Below are 17,065 nucleotides of genomic sequence, written 5' to 3' on the forward strand. Positions count from 1 at the left end.
TCTGAAAAAATAGATCGATTTTTCTGTGTTTTTATAGGTGTGTAAAATAATTAATTCGTGTGATAGTTATTTTATTAAAATTTATTTGAGAACCACAATTTTTAAATGGGCTAACGCTGTTTCTAGTGTAGAATGATCTTCCAGGTTCTACAGAAAACATTCACTTCTTAGAGGGATCATCTTCCTTGCAATAAGAAACACAGACTCACAGTTTTCACTATTTAAACTGAAAGATATCTGTGTTCTGCTGCTTTTTTTTTTTTTTTTTTAAAGGAGTTGTTAATATTGGTGTTCTCTGCTTGATTATATATATATATATATATATATATATATATAAAATATATATATATATATTATATTATATATGATTATATAATTATATATTATATATAATTATATAATTATAATATATATATATGTTATTCTCCTTTAAATTAGAAGCTGCTTTTGCATTGGAAAGAAAGCAGTGTAAGTAAGGATAGTTATATTTACCTAGTGATACTATTATTTTCCTCTTGGAATAAATAGCTTTACTCAGCTACGCTGAGAAGTAGAAATATGCTCTTAGTAAAACAGAATTTGTTGATATGAATGGGTATTTGTAGACAGGGGTGGAAGGTAGAGGAGAGCCCTTTGCTGATATAAATATTTGATGGCTTGACTTGCTGACATGCCTACTAGTCTTCTACTGCATGGCAAAATAACAGCTCTCTGGACTATGAACAACTATTGTCTGAGAAGCTGTAAATAAACCAGTCAATCAATTTACCACTTGCAAATCTAGTACCATGGTAGCTATTTTCAGGGAACTGCTTTTATAACGGCCTTGTTCTGTTCTGTAGTTTTGCACTATTATTATTTCTTGAGGCAAAGTGTAGATTGTAAAATGCAGAATATAATGCTCTCTGACCTCCAACAACAGCTTGAGAAACTAAAGCAACTTTTTCTTTCCTGATTTCCATTCTGGTTAGAGTTTTCATGGATGCTAGCTCCTGACCTCATTGCTTTTGGGTGCTACTTATTACTGTGGGATGCAGTGATTTTATTTCTTAATGTTATGCAGAGTGTGTGTCTACTTAACTTTCTACGCTAGAAATGTATATTTCTAACATTGCACGGAATTCTACTACTGCTTTAGAAAGATGTGAGTAGAATAGTTTCCTGAAATAATCTTTCAAGGACCAAGTCTTCCCTTCCAGACTGCTGCTGGAATTTCCTTTTCATCAAAATGTTTCCACACATACCTGTATCCACTTCTTCCCCTGGGAGGATAAAAGAATGCTATTAAACATAAGGAAGACTTTTTTTTTTTTTTAATCTGCTGGAATGTTTCATGAGCTTGCGAGCAAACAGTAATTTTTTTCTTTTCCTTTAACCTTGAGCACTAGAAGTCTATATTATCCCTAGGAGTTCAGAGTACTCCAGATTCTGATTTTCAAGAACAATAAACTAGTTCAAAGACTGGTCAGTTGCTCACATCCCTCGAAACCTGAACCAACTGAATGAAAACTGACTCCATGTTATGCCAGCCATTTACTGATTTACTGCTCCCCTTGAGATGCATACAAAGTAGTGAAGCCACAGCCTCTTGCTTACTGTGCAGGTACATTGGCCTCCTGGGGCCTGCTGTGCCACAGCCATCAGAATAAATAAGTCAATTGCAGGAAGGTCAGGGAAACATGAAATTAGCAGCCAGCTTCACTGAAAGCCTATCTACTCCAGCAGCTACGTTATGTCTGCAGGATAGGGGTGCTGGAGAGTCTGCTCTAGAAATGGATTTTGGTTGCATCCAGGATTTACAGATTAAAAAGTAGCAGAGGTCTTTGAACTGACAATTAATTACTGGTGGGAAGGAGGTATTTTTTGATGAAAAATGAGTAGATTTCTGCCTGTTTTGCTAGAACGATGTTAGCCTGATATGCTCTTGCAGGTCACAAACTTTCCATGCTCAAACTGTTGCGTGTTCTCTTCTCATTACTGCATTTTGTGTCTGTAAATAAGAGAGCAGTTCTGATTCACTGTGTGGAACTTAGATCTGAAGCTGATGAGTGTATATGAGATTTTTAACATCTGAAGTTCCTGGTTATTCACAACTATCAGCAGATTGAGACTTTCAGTTTGTCACAGCATATGAGTAGTACTATTTTATTTTAATTTGGACTGATGAGTTCAGGATGTTTTCATGATGTTTTTTCATGTTCCATTCACACCTTGATTACATCTTGAATGTTACGAGTAGTGTAGAGTCAGTCAACAGAGCACTAATGTGTCATTTCTCAGCTTGAGCTGACCTTGCCTCCACCTCCACATACATTTTCTATAGGATCAGCCCTGATTTCCAATATTGACGTCCTGGCATCCTGAGAGCATCCACTTGCACACTCAGCCTTATGAACTTCAGCAGCAGCTGAATACTGAAGCTAAGAATCCCACAGTCTGATGCTCACAGGCTGTTGGCAAGCTCTTCTGTTTGAGTTGCTGCAGCCCTGTCTCGTGAATTGGGGCATCGTTCTTGTGGCTAAAAGGGCCAATGGTATTCTGGGGTGCATTAAAAAGAGTGTGGCCAGCAGATCGAAGAAGGCAGTTCTCCCCATCTACTCTGCCCTGCTGAGGCCATGTTTAGACTACTGTGTTCTGTTTTGAGCTCCCCAGTTCAAAAAAGACAGGGATATCCTAGGAGGTGTCCAGTGGAGGGCCACAAAGATGATAATAGGCCTGGAGCGTCTCCTGTATGAGGAAAGACTGAGTAAGCTGGGTCTGTTCAGCTTAGGGAAAAGAAAATTGAGAGAGGATCTGATAAATGTTTATAAATATCTAAAGGGAGGTGGGAGGCAAATGGGTGAGGCTGCTCTTGGTGGTGTGTAGCAATACAACAAAGAGTAATGGCCTAAAACTTGAACGTAGGAAGTTCCATACTAACATGTGACAGAACTGCTTTATGGTAAGGGTGATGGAGAACTGGAGTAGGTGGCCCAGAGAGGTTGTGGGATCTCTTTCTGTGGAGATAGTCAAGACCCATGCGGGCGCCAACTTGAGTGACCTATTGTAAGGTATCTGGTTTAGCAGGGGAGCTGAACTTGGGGATCTCTTGAGGTCACTTCCAACCCCTGCAATTCTATGATTCTATGATTTTCTTATCACGTTGTTCCTACTCTTGTTTGTAGCTGCCTGAGGATACAAGTGACTGTGTGAATGAATATAAGAAATACTATTTAATGCAGTATAAGAATAGGATAGATGCTATAAAATGTCTGTCCGATACTCAATTTTTTTTATTTGTATGCATATGGAAGCTAACAATCATAGAATGGCTTTGACTTCAAGGACCTCAAGGATCATCAAGTTCCAACCCCCTTGCCACAGGCAGGATTGCCAGTTGCTAGATCCAGTACAATATCAGATTGCCCAGGGCCCCATCCAACCTGGCTTTAAACACCTCCAGGGACTGGGCATCCAAAACCTCTCCGGGCAGCCTGTTCCAGCACCACACTAAGTAAAAAAAGAATTCCCTGTGACATCTAATCTAAACCTTCTTTAGTTTAAAACCATTCCCCCTTTATCTTATCCCTGTAAAAAGTTGATTTCCCTCATGTTCATAAACTCCCTTTAAATATTGGAAGGCTGCAATTAGGTCTCCCCAGAGCCTTCTCTTTTCCAGCCTGGTTCCTTCAGCCTGTCTTCACAGGGGAGATGCTGCAGCCCTTGGATCATCTTCATGGTCCTCATCTGGACCCTCTCCAAAAGATCGACAACTTTCCTGTTCTGGGAGCCCCAGACTTGAGCACAATATTCCAGCTGGGGCTTCGTGAGAGCAGAACAGAGGGGGACAATCACCTCCCTCTCCTTGCTGGGCAGCCTTCTTTTGATGTAACTCAGGATACTACTGACCTTCCTAGCTGCAGGCACACACTGCTAGCTCATGCTAAGTTTTTCTTTTACCAGGAGCCTTAGGTCCTCTTCAGCGGAGCTACTCTCAAGGAGTTCTTCTCCCACTTTGCATACATAACTGGGATTACCTTGATCCAAGTACAAAACTTTGTACTTCGCTTTGTTGAACCTCATTAGTTTCAGAAGGGCTTACTTTTTGAGTTTATCAAGATGCCTCTGGATGGCATTCCTTCCTTCTGCTTTGTCAGCCACACCACTCAGCTTGGTGTCATCAGCCAACTTGAGGGTGCACTCAGTGCATTCAATCCCATCATCTATGTCATCGGTAATGATGTTGAAGAGTACTGGTCCCAAGATGGACTTCTGAAGAACATCACTCATAATTAGCATCTACCTGAACATAGAGCCATTGACCACGACACTCTGACTGTGACCTTTCAACGAATTCTTTATGACCGAATAGTCCACTCTTCAAATCCATCTCTCTTCCAATTTAGAAATAAGGATATGGTGGGGGACCACATCAAAGGCCTTGTAGAAGTCCAGGTGCATGACATCAGTAGCCTTCTGTTTGTCTACCAGTGGTGTCATTCTGTCATAGAAGGCCACCAGATCGTTTAGGCACAACCTTCCTTTGGTGAAGCCATGTTGGCTGTCTCAGGTCACCACTTATCCCTCATGTACCTTAACATGTCTTCCAAAAGGATCTGTCCCATGATCTTCCCAGGCACAGAGGTGATGCCCACCAGCCTGTAGTTCCCTGGGTCCTCCTTCCTCCCCTTTTTGTGGATGGGAGTGATGTTTTCCTTTTTCCAGTCCCTGGGAACTTCATCTGACAGCAAGTGCCTTAATAAAAGTCAAAATACTTATAAGAAAACTTCAACAGCATGGTTTTATTTAAAATTACAAAGTTTCAAACTTTTTCAATGCAAAACTAAAAGCCTAGTGAAAACAAAATAAAACTTTGTTAATAGTTCAGCTTTTTGCAATTTTATAATTTCTGTTAATCTGTTTAAAGTTTTCTTCTTTCACAGAATAGATTACTATATTGAATAGATCACTAAATTTTGATTATTTTGAGGTAAGAAATTTTTTTGTTAAAAAAGTATTCCATACTTTTTGCTGGAAGAGTATTTAAAACTCATCCTGTAGTTGGAATAAAATTGAAATTACAGTAAATTCTCATTTTAATTTTTGGAAGTTGTTAGTTCCTCAAAAGGAATAACTGGAATCAAATACCACATTTTTATTTCAGCCAAAACTACAGTTAAAACCATTGCCATATTTTTGATGAAAAATAATTGAGTTAGAATCACAGTTTATGAATGTTTGGCAGGAAATGTAAGAAAGTTGCTATTTCAGTAGTTAGAAACGGTAAAAAGAACATTTTGTATGAAACTCTTAGAGGGAAATCTGAAACTAATGAAAATTTCTCTTATTGCATTATCTTTCCATCTTTCTCTGGTTTGGCTGTTTTTTGTTTTGTTTTTTAACTGCAGCATCTCAGACTGTTTGCAAAAGACCTGGCAGGCAGGAATTGCTCAGCTTATAAGAACCCCAGAAAGACAGAAAGCAAAAAGGTGTGATCTTAAAAACGTGAATTAACATTCTTTCTTTCCCCCTTTTACCTTGACAGTGTGGGAGAAGAATGTTAACCACATGGCCTTAGCAGCATATTCTGCTTTCTGATTGCTTTCATTAAAGAAAAATCCCTCTTTGAGGGAGGAAGGAAGACTGTGAAAATATAGAACGTCACACCCCATCTTAAAAAAGGTAAGAGAACATTTTTCTGCTGATCCTTTAGTGCTGTTTTTTTTTCCCCCCCAGCAGATTTTGTGCTGATCACTGTAAGTGATGTCTTCAGTTAACATTAAGTTGAAGTGAAAATGCAGATAACTGAATACTGAAGTTTGTATTTTAATCTCTGTACTCTAACCTATACAACAGAAAAAAACATTATCATAATAAAGGAAGGATGTAATGTATGTGTTACTGTACTACGAAATATTGTGTGTGCTTTTTGCCCATTTTTTTAATGGGAAAACAAACAAACACCCACTGCACACAACAGCAAATATTTAATTTCAATCACTGAAGTCATGCAAAGATATACATAGTCTCCAGTTTACTAAGCAGCTCTCATTTTGCCAGGAGAGATTTTTTGGGAAATACAGCATGTTTGCAGAATGCTACCATTGGGAATGAGTGCATTTAGGCTTTTACCAGGACAGATCTGTACTATTTTAATTTCTGCAGGGTTTCTGAATGTTTGGTTATTTGTGAAATATTTACAACTCAGCTTCCTTAGATGCTTCAGTTCTATTGAGTACTGGAAGATGCTGAAAACATACTGAATTGTGCTTGTTTCCTCTGAAAGTGGAATGACAGCAGCAAAGGGTTTTGTCCATTCAGGTTATTTTATTTTATTGTCATTATTATTATCATCATCATCATCATTATCATTATTGTTATCTTCATTATCATTATTATTATCATCATTATCATTATTATTATTATTATTGTTTTATTATTTGATTTTTATTTATTATTATTATTTTGTTGTTTTTTTTTTTTCTGGGAAGAATTTTGAAATTGTGAATGACAGGTAATGACTTCTTCCTAGAGCATTCAATTTGGAATGTGGGGCAAACATATTCATCAGTGAGCTTCATCTGTGAAGTCAGAGTGAAGGTAAGTACAAAAGCTATCATGAACTTACTCTACCTGTAGAGGCAGCTCCAGTCAAAATTTGGTTGCAGGGCTCTGTCTAGCATTCAGAATGTATATTCATGCACTCTGCATTTCTGTAAAACTGGGTTCGGTGTTAATCTAATGTAGAGATGCTGTATTTGTTGTTTTTTTTTTTTTTACAAAAAATGTTGACTCTGTTGTTTGCAGTTACTCATGTTACTTGGAAAATCTGTTCTGTCTAACTAATATTGCTATATAAATTGGAAAAGATTCTTGTCCTGACTTACTTGTGAATGTTATGTGAAAATATATGTTTGACTGGTGTGGTATGTAGAAAGAGAATGAATGATAGGCAGATTTCCTTAAATGGTCAGCTGTTTTCTGTTAATGTAACACAGGTAGGGTATTTTCTTACTTTTTCAAAACAGGAAGATGCAAATGTGCTCCTCTGTCAGTGCAGGATGCTTCCTGCCTGCTCTCTCTAACCTCATCATGTTTGCATGTCAGTTGTGTCTAAGGAGGACAGGTTCTGAGCTACCTTCTGTTCCTTTTGGATAGACTTAATTTATGCATGCAATACATGCAGTTCTCAAAAAGCACATTTTTCACTTTGCTAAGCCTTGGTACAATACACATTGCTTAACAGATGAGTATTTGAAGAGCAGTATGAGAGTGGTCAGTTATAGTGCCATCTTCAGATCGGCTAATATGAATTTTGTAAATTAAGTATGTAAGACATACATTTTCTGTATAGTATTTGCTCATGTTTCTTATTCCAAGACAAGTAAAGCTAGCTTTTTTTCCCCCATAGTCCATCAGCATTCTTTCATAACCTACGCCCACATGTTCTGTGTTAGAATATTCTTTTTTGTCACCTGCATCCACCTCTGGCATTGTGGGCCCACATGATGAAATAGGAGGCATTACTTTTGAAGCAGCCCTTGTACATACTTTTTCATTAGCTCCTTCTGTCATTTCATATTTTCTAGGTTAAAAATCTTCAGACTCATATTTATTGGTAATCCTCTCCTGGCTCTCCAAAGGCTTCAGTTTTTCTTCAAGATGTGGCTTTTTTGTTTTCATCCTTCAAATAATTAGGAGGGTAGAAAAACCGATGTTCCTTTTTGTTCTATTAAATTTTCTGATTTCACTTGTATCATTCAAAGCCATTTTTCTTTCATTTGTTCTGTTAATTTGTTTTCTGTATTTCGCATTCTTCATTCTTCTTGCTTATCCAATAAAGATTTATTTCTTACAGTAACTGATGACTGTGGTTGCAATCAACTGTGGACTTTAAGTCACTTCAGTCTAAGCACAAACAGCAAGGATTTAATTAACTAAATCACTATGCGTTAATCAGCTGTGCAAATAATTTATTTCCTCATTTTAACAAAGAGGTCCTACGAAGAAGACAGACACCTTGGTATAGTCAGCATAATGTTGTAGCATTTCTTCACGATTCATTTTCTCTATCTCTAGACTTACAATTGCAATGAATTTGAATGGTAATTGGAACAAGCTTCAATTTGAAAATCTATGAAATGTGAATGAATTGGTTGTCTTCTCAAATTTAATATCACAAGGTAGATTTCCACACGAGATCCCTGTGGCCCTCAAGCTTCCATGAGTGAATTTCTCAGTTGAAATGCAGCTCAGAGACTTGCATGACTTTTGTAGAGCTGTCCATGCATCCTTTGCTATTTTTACTTTGTTTCACTGCACACTGTTGTTCTTCCTAGAGATTTGCACTGTCCTGAACTGGCAGTAGGAAGAGTTGTCTTCAAGGCAAGTTCATTCTTCAGTTCCACTATCTGTAAGCATTTAAGCAGTAAGGGCAGCTGAACTCTCCTAGTATGGCTGGTTAAGGTTTTTCATTGAAGGGTCCTGCTCAGATTGCTAATTTTTGTTGATGTAGTTGAGGGTAAATCTGTATTATAGCACTATTTTGAATCATAATCTATTTTTTCCCATGGAACATGTGTTATTGTGTAAAGAAAGATTTATTGCTCATAAAGGAATGAATCTGGAGATGACATGAAAGTAAGAAGTGTTCAGTCCTCAGGCAAGTTTCACTAGAAAGTTCTTCAGGATGTTTTTAAGCTGTTATTTTGGTTTGACTATATATTTTTCGGAAGGATAGTGCTGTAATTTTTAATGATTTTTTTTGTTTTTTTTTTTTCTGTTAGATCTGTTATAATCTACTATTATTATTATATATTCCTATATAATACAGACAGTAAAAGTGTCTGTAATTGAGCATGTTAATATAGTGGTTTATTCCTTGATGAAACTTGAAGTATACAAAAACACCCAACTAGAGGATGTAATTTGAAGAAAATAATTTTCTTTAAAAAGGTTTCCTTTCAGTTCTACAAGATCTAGGTAGTTAATGCAGAGTTTTATACTATAATACTCTTCAACACTATTACACTTTAATTTAGTATTTGTGTACAGCACTGTTTTTATTTGTTGTGCTAAATAGAAATTCTGTATATACAGTTTAAAATATTTCTTATAAATAATATTACATATTATATAAATATATAACACTGTTAGCTGTTCCCATTAGTGGTCAAAGGAAGAAATGCAGACAGGTGGAAAATGTAGTCTGTACAATGTGGTTTTCTTATTGCAGAACTGTGCTTCACTGAGGTGCAACTCATTAGTCCTGCACAACTGCAATCTTTATTAAAGATTTGATCATGTAACAACTCCTGTACCCTCACAATTTTACTAATGCTGCCTAACTCCAAAGAAGCCTAAAATGTAAGGCATTTTATTGCAAGAACGTTGATTTAAAAATAAGAAAAGCTTAAACTTTTGCTTGATTTCATGAACTCAGTGATTATGCAAATGAATCACAGAATGGCCAGGGTTGGAAAGGACCTCAAGGATCATGAATCTCCAACCCCCCTACCACATGCAGAGCCACCAACCTCCACATTTAATACCAGACAAGGCTGCCCAGGGCCCCGTCCAATCTGGCCTTAAATCAGTTGTGCTGTACTTATTCTTTCAGTAACATTTAAAAAAAGACAAAACCAAAAAAAACATATGAAAGCATGGCTACAGATGAAAGGGATACTGACTAAAATGTTGACCCTGAGATTATGGGTATTGATGATTCAAGCACTGTAAAAATTATGCGGTGTTTTGGTTGAAAATTAAAGAGACAGAATACAGAAGAAACCAGTTTCTCCCTTATAAATTATCACAAATAATCTGTTTCTGCCTGGGTCTGAAAGTCATAGAGCTGACCAGGCTGGTCCTGCAAATTCTTCTTAATCCAGATAACTGGATTAAGAAGAACTGTCTTTCTTAGACTATTTGGAGTATATTTGATTGCTTGACCTATCAAGTTCCAAGTACTTCTAAAGGAAATCTGAGTTATAAATTTTTTAATAGCAGGATTTGAGTTAATAATGTGTCCCTCGCTTTCCTTTCTTGAAAAGATTGTCACAGCAGAATAAAAGAGCTACAGCTTATTAACTTCTAATTCGTATTAAGTATATATGGGAAATTACATAGGTTTTGTGATATCTTTACAAAGTTATAAATGGAAGAAAATAGTTTATTTGGTTGAGAGTATGAATTTGAATGAATGAAGGAATACTGAACATTCTTGGGGAAATTTTAATTTGAAAAAAATAAAATTAAAAATACCTAAAAGGATTGAAATGCCTTTTAATCTGCAAAGAAATCTGATCTGTGTTGGGCATTAGTTACAAAAGCAGAAATTAACAGTGCTTTCTGTGGCTTTGAAGTGTTTGTAATCTATGTCATCTAATTAACAGTTCGGTGGTTCAGTAAAGACCATTCCTACCAATAATGTTTATCCTATTAGTGCAAAAGGACAGAGTCAAGCTATTGACCTTTCTTATGAGTGTCTGGCTCTTATGGCTGCAGCAGAGTGTGTATATAGTGAACGATTTTTTTTTTTCCAAAAAAATCATCTTATTTGTGTTAAAAGAGATGGTTGATAATTCTGAAATGGAAGCAGGGGATTTTTAGATACCTGCAATAAATGACAGTTACGGTTTCAAGAAGCCTGAAATAATATGTAATAGCAAATGTTAAGAGTAGAAATACTGCTGAAAGTTACTCCTTTAAATGTCATCATATGGGCTCATGAACTTCCTGCCTTCTGCTAATTTCATGACCTTGACTTTCACAAATCCCCAGTTCCACAAGGCAGTGATATTAATCTTTATTTGGAATTCATGTCTAACTAATCTTATTTGAATCCCCCCGCCTCCTTATTTTTCTCCTCTACCAGCTTTTTGTTCTTTGTCAGTTTGCTATAAAATCCCAGAGTGGATGAGTCAGTGATTCCAATCTGTTCCTACTTAGAAACCAATTCCCTTTTAGGGATAGCAATGTCATGCTTTAACAGTAGGCGGACGTGCTTTCTGAGAGATTTTGACACTTAGAACTTTCTTTTATTAGATATTGACTGCTTCACTTTTCATTTCAGAAAAGCATGGTCTCTGGTGTCCTTTATTTTTACATTGCCTTTGCCCCCAAAAATCCCACTCCTCTTATTTTTTTTTGACTGTACATCTATTACCAATCCCACAGAGGTCCAACCAGGCTTAATCTTATGCAGATTCCTCAGTTTTCTTTCCTCTTCCTTTCTTGTCTCCTTGTCAGTTGTTCATGCTCCGACATGTGAATATCTACCTTGTTCCTTCCTGCCTCCCACCACTGTTTTACTCTATACTCCCATGAATTCCTGACACTGGCACTGCTGGACCTTATGGCACTGCATTGCTACTTTTAGGTAGCTTGACAGTCTTCTAAGAAGCTAATACCGTATCTCTTCCTTTCTAAGTCAAGAAGAGACTGTAGATAGGGGGAGCAAGAAAAGGTAATGCCTGAAGAGAAGGGGACCTTTCGTGCTGTCTCCACAGCAATGACTGACTCTTTGGGCAGGTGAAAAGAGGCATGATGAGGTTTCTGAAGTACCGCTAAGGTGGTTGTTCCATGGTCTGGAGCTGCAACCACATATTTGCATGAAGGGTCTTTGCCTTGGAGGAGTGAAGAGGGAAGGAACATTTCTCTCCTTTTAAATTCTATTTTAATCTATGAAACCACAAGAGAACCAGAAAAGTAACACATGATAGTATTGGTTTCTGTTATTTTTTTCCTAATTGGTCAAAATACTGAAGTTGCTTCTGTTTCTTTAAAATGGTATGGTATTTTATGATGAGACTACTACTGTACTTGAAGTTATTAGAGTGAATAGAATAACTTCATGTGTGTTGAGGTATGAGATTATTATTCCTAAATCTGTTCCTGTTTTGTAGCACTATTTATTCAGTTCTACTCTTTCAGCTGCTCTTTCCTGCCATCCAGTGAAGTGATTTTTGCTTGGTTCACTGTCCGTGACTTTCTTTTACTAGATTTCATTTTCTTGCCTCACTGTTCTCCACTGACTGCATGTAGCTTGAAACATTTGACTGAGTTGGTAAAATAGGTTTCTTATAACCACCAGGTAAGCCTTCTGTTTCACAAGTTAAAGGTCTAGTGCCCATGTAAAATCTAAGGTTGCTTTAATACCCTAAAGATTTAAGATAGTATGTAACAGAAGACAGCAATTTTTTGCAATAAAGCAATAAGTAAAAAATCAGTATCTGCAGTTACTTACGGCAGAGTTTTAGCAAACCAACTGCCTTAATTTCTTGTCGCATCCAAAATAGGTAAAGATGCAATACGAAGACAGACAAGCCCATGAGAGGGAGCCAAAATTTTAGTTTGCCATCAATGAATGGCATTACTGCTAATTCAGTGACGTGCATTATTTAATTATTCTCCACAAAAGAAAATGTTAAAAAAACAAAAAAAAAACAAAACAAAAAAAACATCTCTAGGGCATTTGACATGAATTATCTGGGGAACAACTGAGACCTTTTAAATGTCTACTGTATTACATCCTTCAACTATTAAAACCTGCTTTCATGTAAGTGAATGGAAAAAAGCTTTAAACAGGAAAATGAACTTTGACTGTACAGAGTTTAGTTTTGCCAATTCATCTTTCAATCCTCTTGCACTTAATGTTTTGATATATAAGAAAAGCTTGTGTTTTTGTAGCTGCTTTAACACCTAGATGGAAAAGGCTGTGACATTGGTGGCAGGTAGTTTGGATGTGGCTAAGATGGTGCTAATATTAGAGTGAGTAATTTGTATTTTTGCAGGATTGTCCTCTGCTTGCTTTCATGGTGGTTGTCTGAGTGATGCTGTTCCTCAGCTGCTGTTCCAAAAGGTCTTCTGGTAAACTTGTGGGATGATTAAATACTGTGCTAATTATCCTTGGCCAGGAGATTGTTTCATGGTCAATCATGCATCTCCAAATTGGATGCCAGATTCAAAAGTCATTCTGTGAGCTACCTCTTGATGCCTGGGCTTTTCAGTATCTTTCATCTTTCAGTGTGTTCATCTGTTGGTCACCAAACTGGATCTTGGTCATGGTGTTTGAAATAATAAAATTGCAAAGGATTTGCATAGCTGCAGAACACATCCAAGGGTGTTGACTTCAGTTGTGACCTGCGAAGTGATTGCTCAGGAAGCCATGTGGCCTTTCTGATGATCCAGAGCATTATTATGAGCTCCGTGAATTAATTCTGGCTTGCTGGCTACTAAGCAGGATGCTTGATAGCTTGTAGTGCCAAGGGAGAAAGGCTTAAGTGGTCTAGGTGAAGTGTTGTGTTTACTTCAGGGAGTCTTCTTGTGACATGCTGGAGTGCAGAAAGTGACCCTTTTCAGATGGGTCAAAAAATCATGCATTTTGTTAGACCAAAGCTGTTTTCTTTTCTCTCTTTTTTTTGCAGCTCTTATTAATTAAAAATGAAATTGTTTGAAAGTCATTCTCCTGGTTCCTGAAAATGTTTCATTAGTGAAATAAAGTGTGTCCCTAAAAAAAAAAAAAAAAAACCAAACCAAAAATACAAAAATAACCCCACTAAAGCCATTGTTACATGTAAGTCTTTAGATATATTTCCTGACAAGATGCCCCAGAAGAGAGGCACAAGGAAGATATTCCTACAGCCTTTTAATCTTCTCTCGTTTTTAGTTCTGTTTCATTTGTATGCCTGTGCTTTGGGAAAATGGTTCTCTATGTGTCTGTATTTTCAATGCTTACCAAAATGTGGATGCTAAGCAGCTTGGGATTCTTAAACGTTTCTTCAAATAAATGAATAATTTGTGTTTAATTGAATTTACAGAGAGAGAGATTTAATAAATTAGATTTTGTCGAATGCAATATATTCAATAATTTAAGTTCTCCTCTGCTAAAGACTTTGTTACTGATCTCAAAAGCCTTTGCTACTGATACGAAAGTGCTAAGAAACTTTAAACCTGAAAATGACCATAAACTTATCTGCTTTTACAGCAAGAAAGTACAGTCTTTCTCTAGATGGTGAATTTTAGGTGAAGCGCTTTTTGGTTTGAACTCCTTTGGGATGTGAACTGCTTACCATCGCGGATCTTTGGGTAAAGATTTTAAGCCATGATTTTAAACAAACCTCATGTAAGAACTTAAAAGACTATACTAGAACAGGAATTTTCTGTAGATAGTTTTACTGCACTTGAAGTTAGGAGATTCAAAAATTAGACCATCTATGTTTATGACAAATTATGTATCTGAGAACCTGGCCTTAAGATGCTGATTTTTGCTTAAATCCTGGTTATAAAGATTTGTAAGACTGGCACCTCTGCAAAAGGAGCCAGTTTTTATCCAGAACATGGAGAAGTACTGTAGTAGTCTTGACTTAGACTGTACTGATTGAGAACTATGTAATGAAGTCTTTTTAGGTCTTATATTCAAGATTTTATTGCTTTCCAGGAGGGATCTGCATCATTATTGCTTCCTTTATGACAATATTATAGACTGCTTAACCCTTGCCTCTGTTTCATGGTAATAACAGGATGCATGAGAAAATACTAGTGTCTAGCACAATTTTTTCTGGAAAAATGCAGTCTCCAGATTTCATGGTAGATTTTGACATTTAATTGTTCTTGTAAAGCTGAAAACATAGAGTAATTTCTGACTTATTAAAAACTGCTGGTGTTACAGCACCCATAAAGAGTTGCGTAGTGTTCTGGGTCTACCTTTCTGCCCTTGTAGAAAAGGTAAGCTGTTTTTGGCTTTATAGCTGGGGAGGTTTGAGCAAAAAGCAGTTGTATAAACTAATGTAGCAAGTGCATTTTGTGTGAAAGGTCGGTCAGGAGGTCCTAGCCATAAATCTGAAATCACTTTGGCTCTTGCTACTTTAAACCTCCATGAAAAAACATTTCCCACTTTTTGAGAAGGACTTTAAAGTAGGGAAAATATATAGTAAAAATAATGCTGAAATATGTTCTCTACTTGATTTGCAGGGCTGTTCTACACGCTTTCCCTCATGTTCTGTTTGTCCTTCTCTTAAAAACAAACAAAAAATGCCAAACCCTTCCCTCTGGTGATTTCATGGCTTTTGTTTCTTCCTCAGAGAAGATCAAGTCTGGAGTTTCTCTGACTTCATCTGAAATTGTAGGGATGATCAATTTATTTAAGAAACCTTGTAAGTACTTCACTGGTTCTGTAGATTATGGAGCACATGGTGTCCTGTCATTCAAAAGCTCACTGTTAGTTTTGTTGTTTGTTTTTTTTTGTGGCTTAGTCTGAAGTACTTTCACTGGGGAGCTGGCTGAGGGGATGATGTGTTGTGCTTATTGTTTTTAAGCAGGAGCTGCTGCTAATGTATGTGCTGCTTTTGTCCATTTTTTGGTAGGCAGAACGAATAGCATGTGTATGCAGCGGAGTCAAATTCAAACCTCAGAGGTTATCCTGTTTTGTGTTTTTGCTGGCAATTCCCTGTAGCATCACTGGGAAATATCTGCACCACAGTGATAAACTTGACTCCCCCATTTTATGTTATGTCAGATGCTGTGCTTTACCTTAACTTTTAAGATGGCCCTAATTTTTGAAAGTTATGAATTGATGGATTTAAATTTTGAACTTAATAGAAAAATGTGTTCATTTAGGATCATCCTGATTGCTTTTCAAAGTTGTCAAAAAGGTTGCTGTTTTTAAAGCTTGCTACTATAGCTGTAATTTCAATAGTTTCTATCTGTATTAGTTGTCATCTTCCAGTTGTACAATCTTCCAGTTGTACTGATACTGACTTACGTTATTTCATTTTCATTTCTTGCATTGGATTTGCAGTGATTATTTGACATATTCAGAGTTTGAGTTAAATGATGTAAATGGACTGAAGCAGTATTAAATCTGTATATATGCATAAATACCAAGCATGCTCTGAAGCAGTTAATGGTGCTGGATCAATGTGGTGTCCTGTTCACCTCTTTGTTGGCTGTGTTTTGGGGGTTTTTGGTGATGGGGAGAGGGGTTTTCCAAATATTTATAATGAACAGCATTTGCTTTTAACTTGAGCCAATGGTTAACATCTTAACATGACAAAAGCTTTACTCTGTTTTCAGGTTTTGTATTTGTGTTTGTTTCTATTCAGAAGTAAATAATATCTGTTTCTATAGGACTGTGTGATGCTTTGCGTGAGCTTGCACTACTGGAAAGGTATTAAACGGGGAAAAGAAAAAATGCTTTCTAAAAGGAAAAGAAAAGAGAGAGGAAGGAATGTACAATAATTTTTACTCCTTGAAAAGGAGCTCTAATTATGGATTTAAAATATGAAAGAAGTAAGAAAACATATTTTGCAATCACAGTTAGGGAATTCATGTAGGAAGAATAGAGTGTTTGAAATACCTGGCTAGCTCTCTGTTGACATCTGTTAATAATTCACATGGCCATTTCATTTATATTTTGTTGAAAAAAACAGAGTGGGCTTGAAATATAAAGAACCTCTTAACTTCCTTTGTGAAGGAGTGGGAGTACAGTGTCAATTCAGTGCAAAGAAAATAGTTTATTTGTGTGAAGCTTTCAAACTTTTTTAGTTTTCCTTCTGGCTAACGCAGTCATTTATACCAAAGGCATTCATATTTGAGTTTGATAAGATTTCTTCTAGTGCTTGTTCAGACAGGTTGGAATGCATGATCTGACTGCCTGTCCCCATGGGTCATGACTGAATTTCAAACTTCTTCTCTATAGTTTGTGTAGACTCACTGTGGTCAGGAATATGACACTCACCTAGGTGCAGTTCTTGTCTGAATCAACCTTGCCATGCCTGTAGTAATTTTTACTAATTACAAAGCAACTTACACTTAATGACATGCCATTAACGAGCACCTTTTTCTTTGGCGCATGAATAAATTTCTGTTTCAGTAAAATGCTTTATGAACTAATTAAAGATCTCTGCCCAGTGTTGTTAGGAAACTTCTTGACTTGTTCTTCATACAACAGTGAGATAAAAATCTCGTTTCCATACTCCAAAGGTGCAGTCTCTTCATGTTTTTGATCCCATAGCAAACTGCATTTAATTCTTACTCTGGAACTCTGTTTCTCTAAATGACGTGTTCTCTCTAGCCTAAAGGGTAG

At 36.7% G+C, this 17,065-nt stretch overlaps 1 protein-coding gene across 7 annotated transcripts in view; it reads left to right on the plus strand.

Annotated features, from left to right (window-relative positions):
* CRACD (capping protein inhibiting regulator of actin dynamics) overlaps nt 1-17,065 on the plus strand; it is a 113,035-nt gene that overhangs the window by 51,693 nt on the left and 44,277 nt on the right. For 2 of the 7 annotated variants that reach the window (XM_052682379.1, XM_052682378.1), the window contains exons 2-4: nt 5,525-5,661; nt 6,512-6,579; nt 15,063-15,134. In XM_052682379.1, the coding sequence (XP_052538339.1) occupies nt 15,110-15,134 (25 nt within the window). In that variant the 5' untranslated portion in view covers nt 5,525-5,661; nt 6,512-6,579; nt 15,063-15,109. Of the gene's footprint in view, nt 1-5,524; nt 5,662-6,470; nt 6,580-13,966; nt 14,068-15,062; nt 15,135-17,065 lie in introns of all 7 variants that reach the window. The other 5 variants (XM_052682380.1, XM_052682381.1, XM_052682383.1 and 2 more) reach the window with 5 other exon arrangements.

The sequence above is a fragment of the Tympanuchus pallidicinctus genome, unplaced genomic scaffold (genome assembly GCF_026119805.1).
Source record: "Tympanuchus pallidicinctus isolate F22 unplaced genomic scaffold, pur_lepc_1.0 scaffold2, whole genome shotgun sequence".
NCBI lineage: Eukaryota > Metazoa > Chordata > Aves > Galliformes > Phasianidae > Tympanuchus > Tympanuchus pallidicinctus.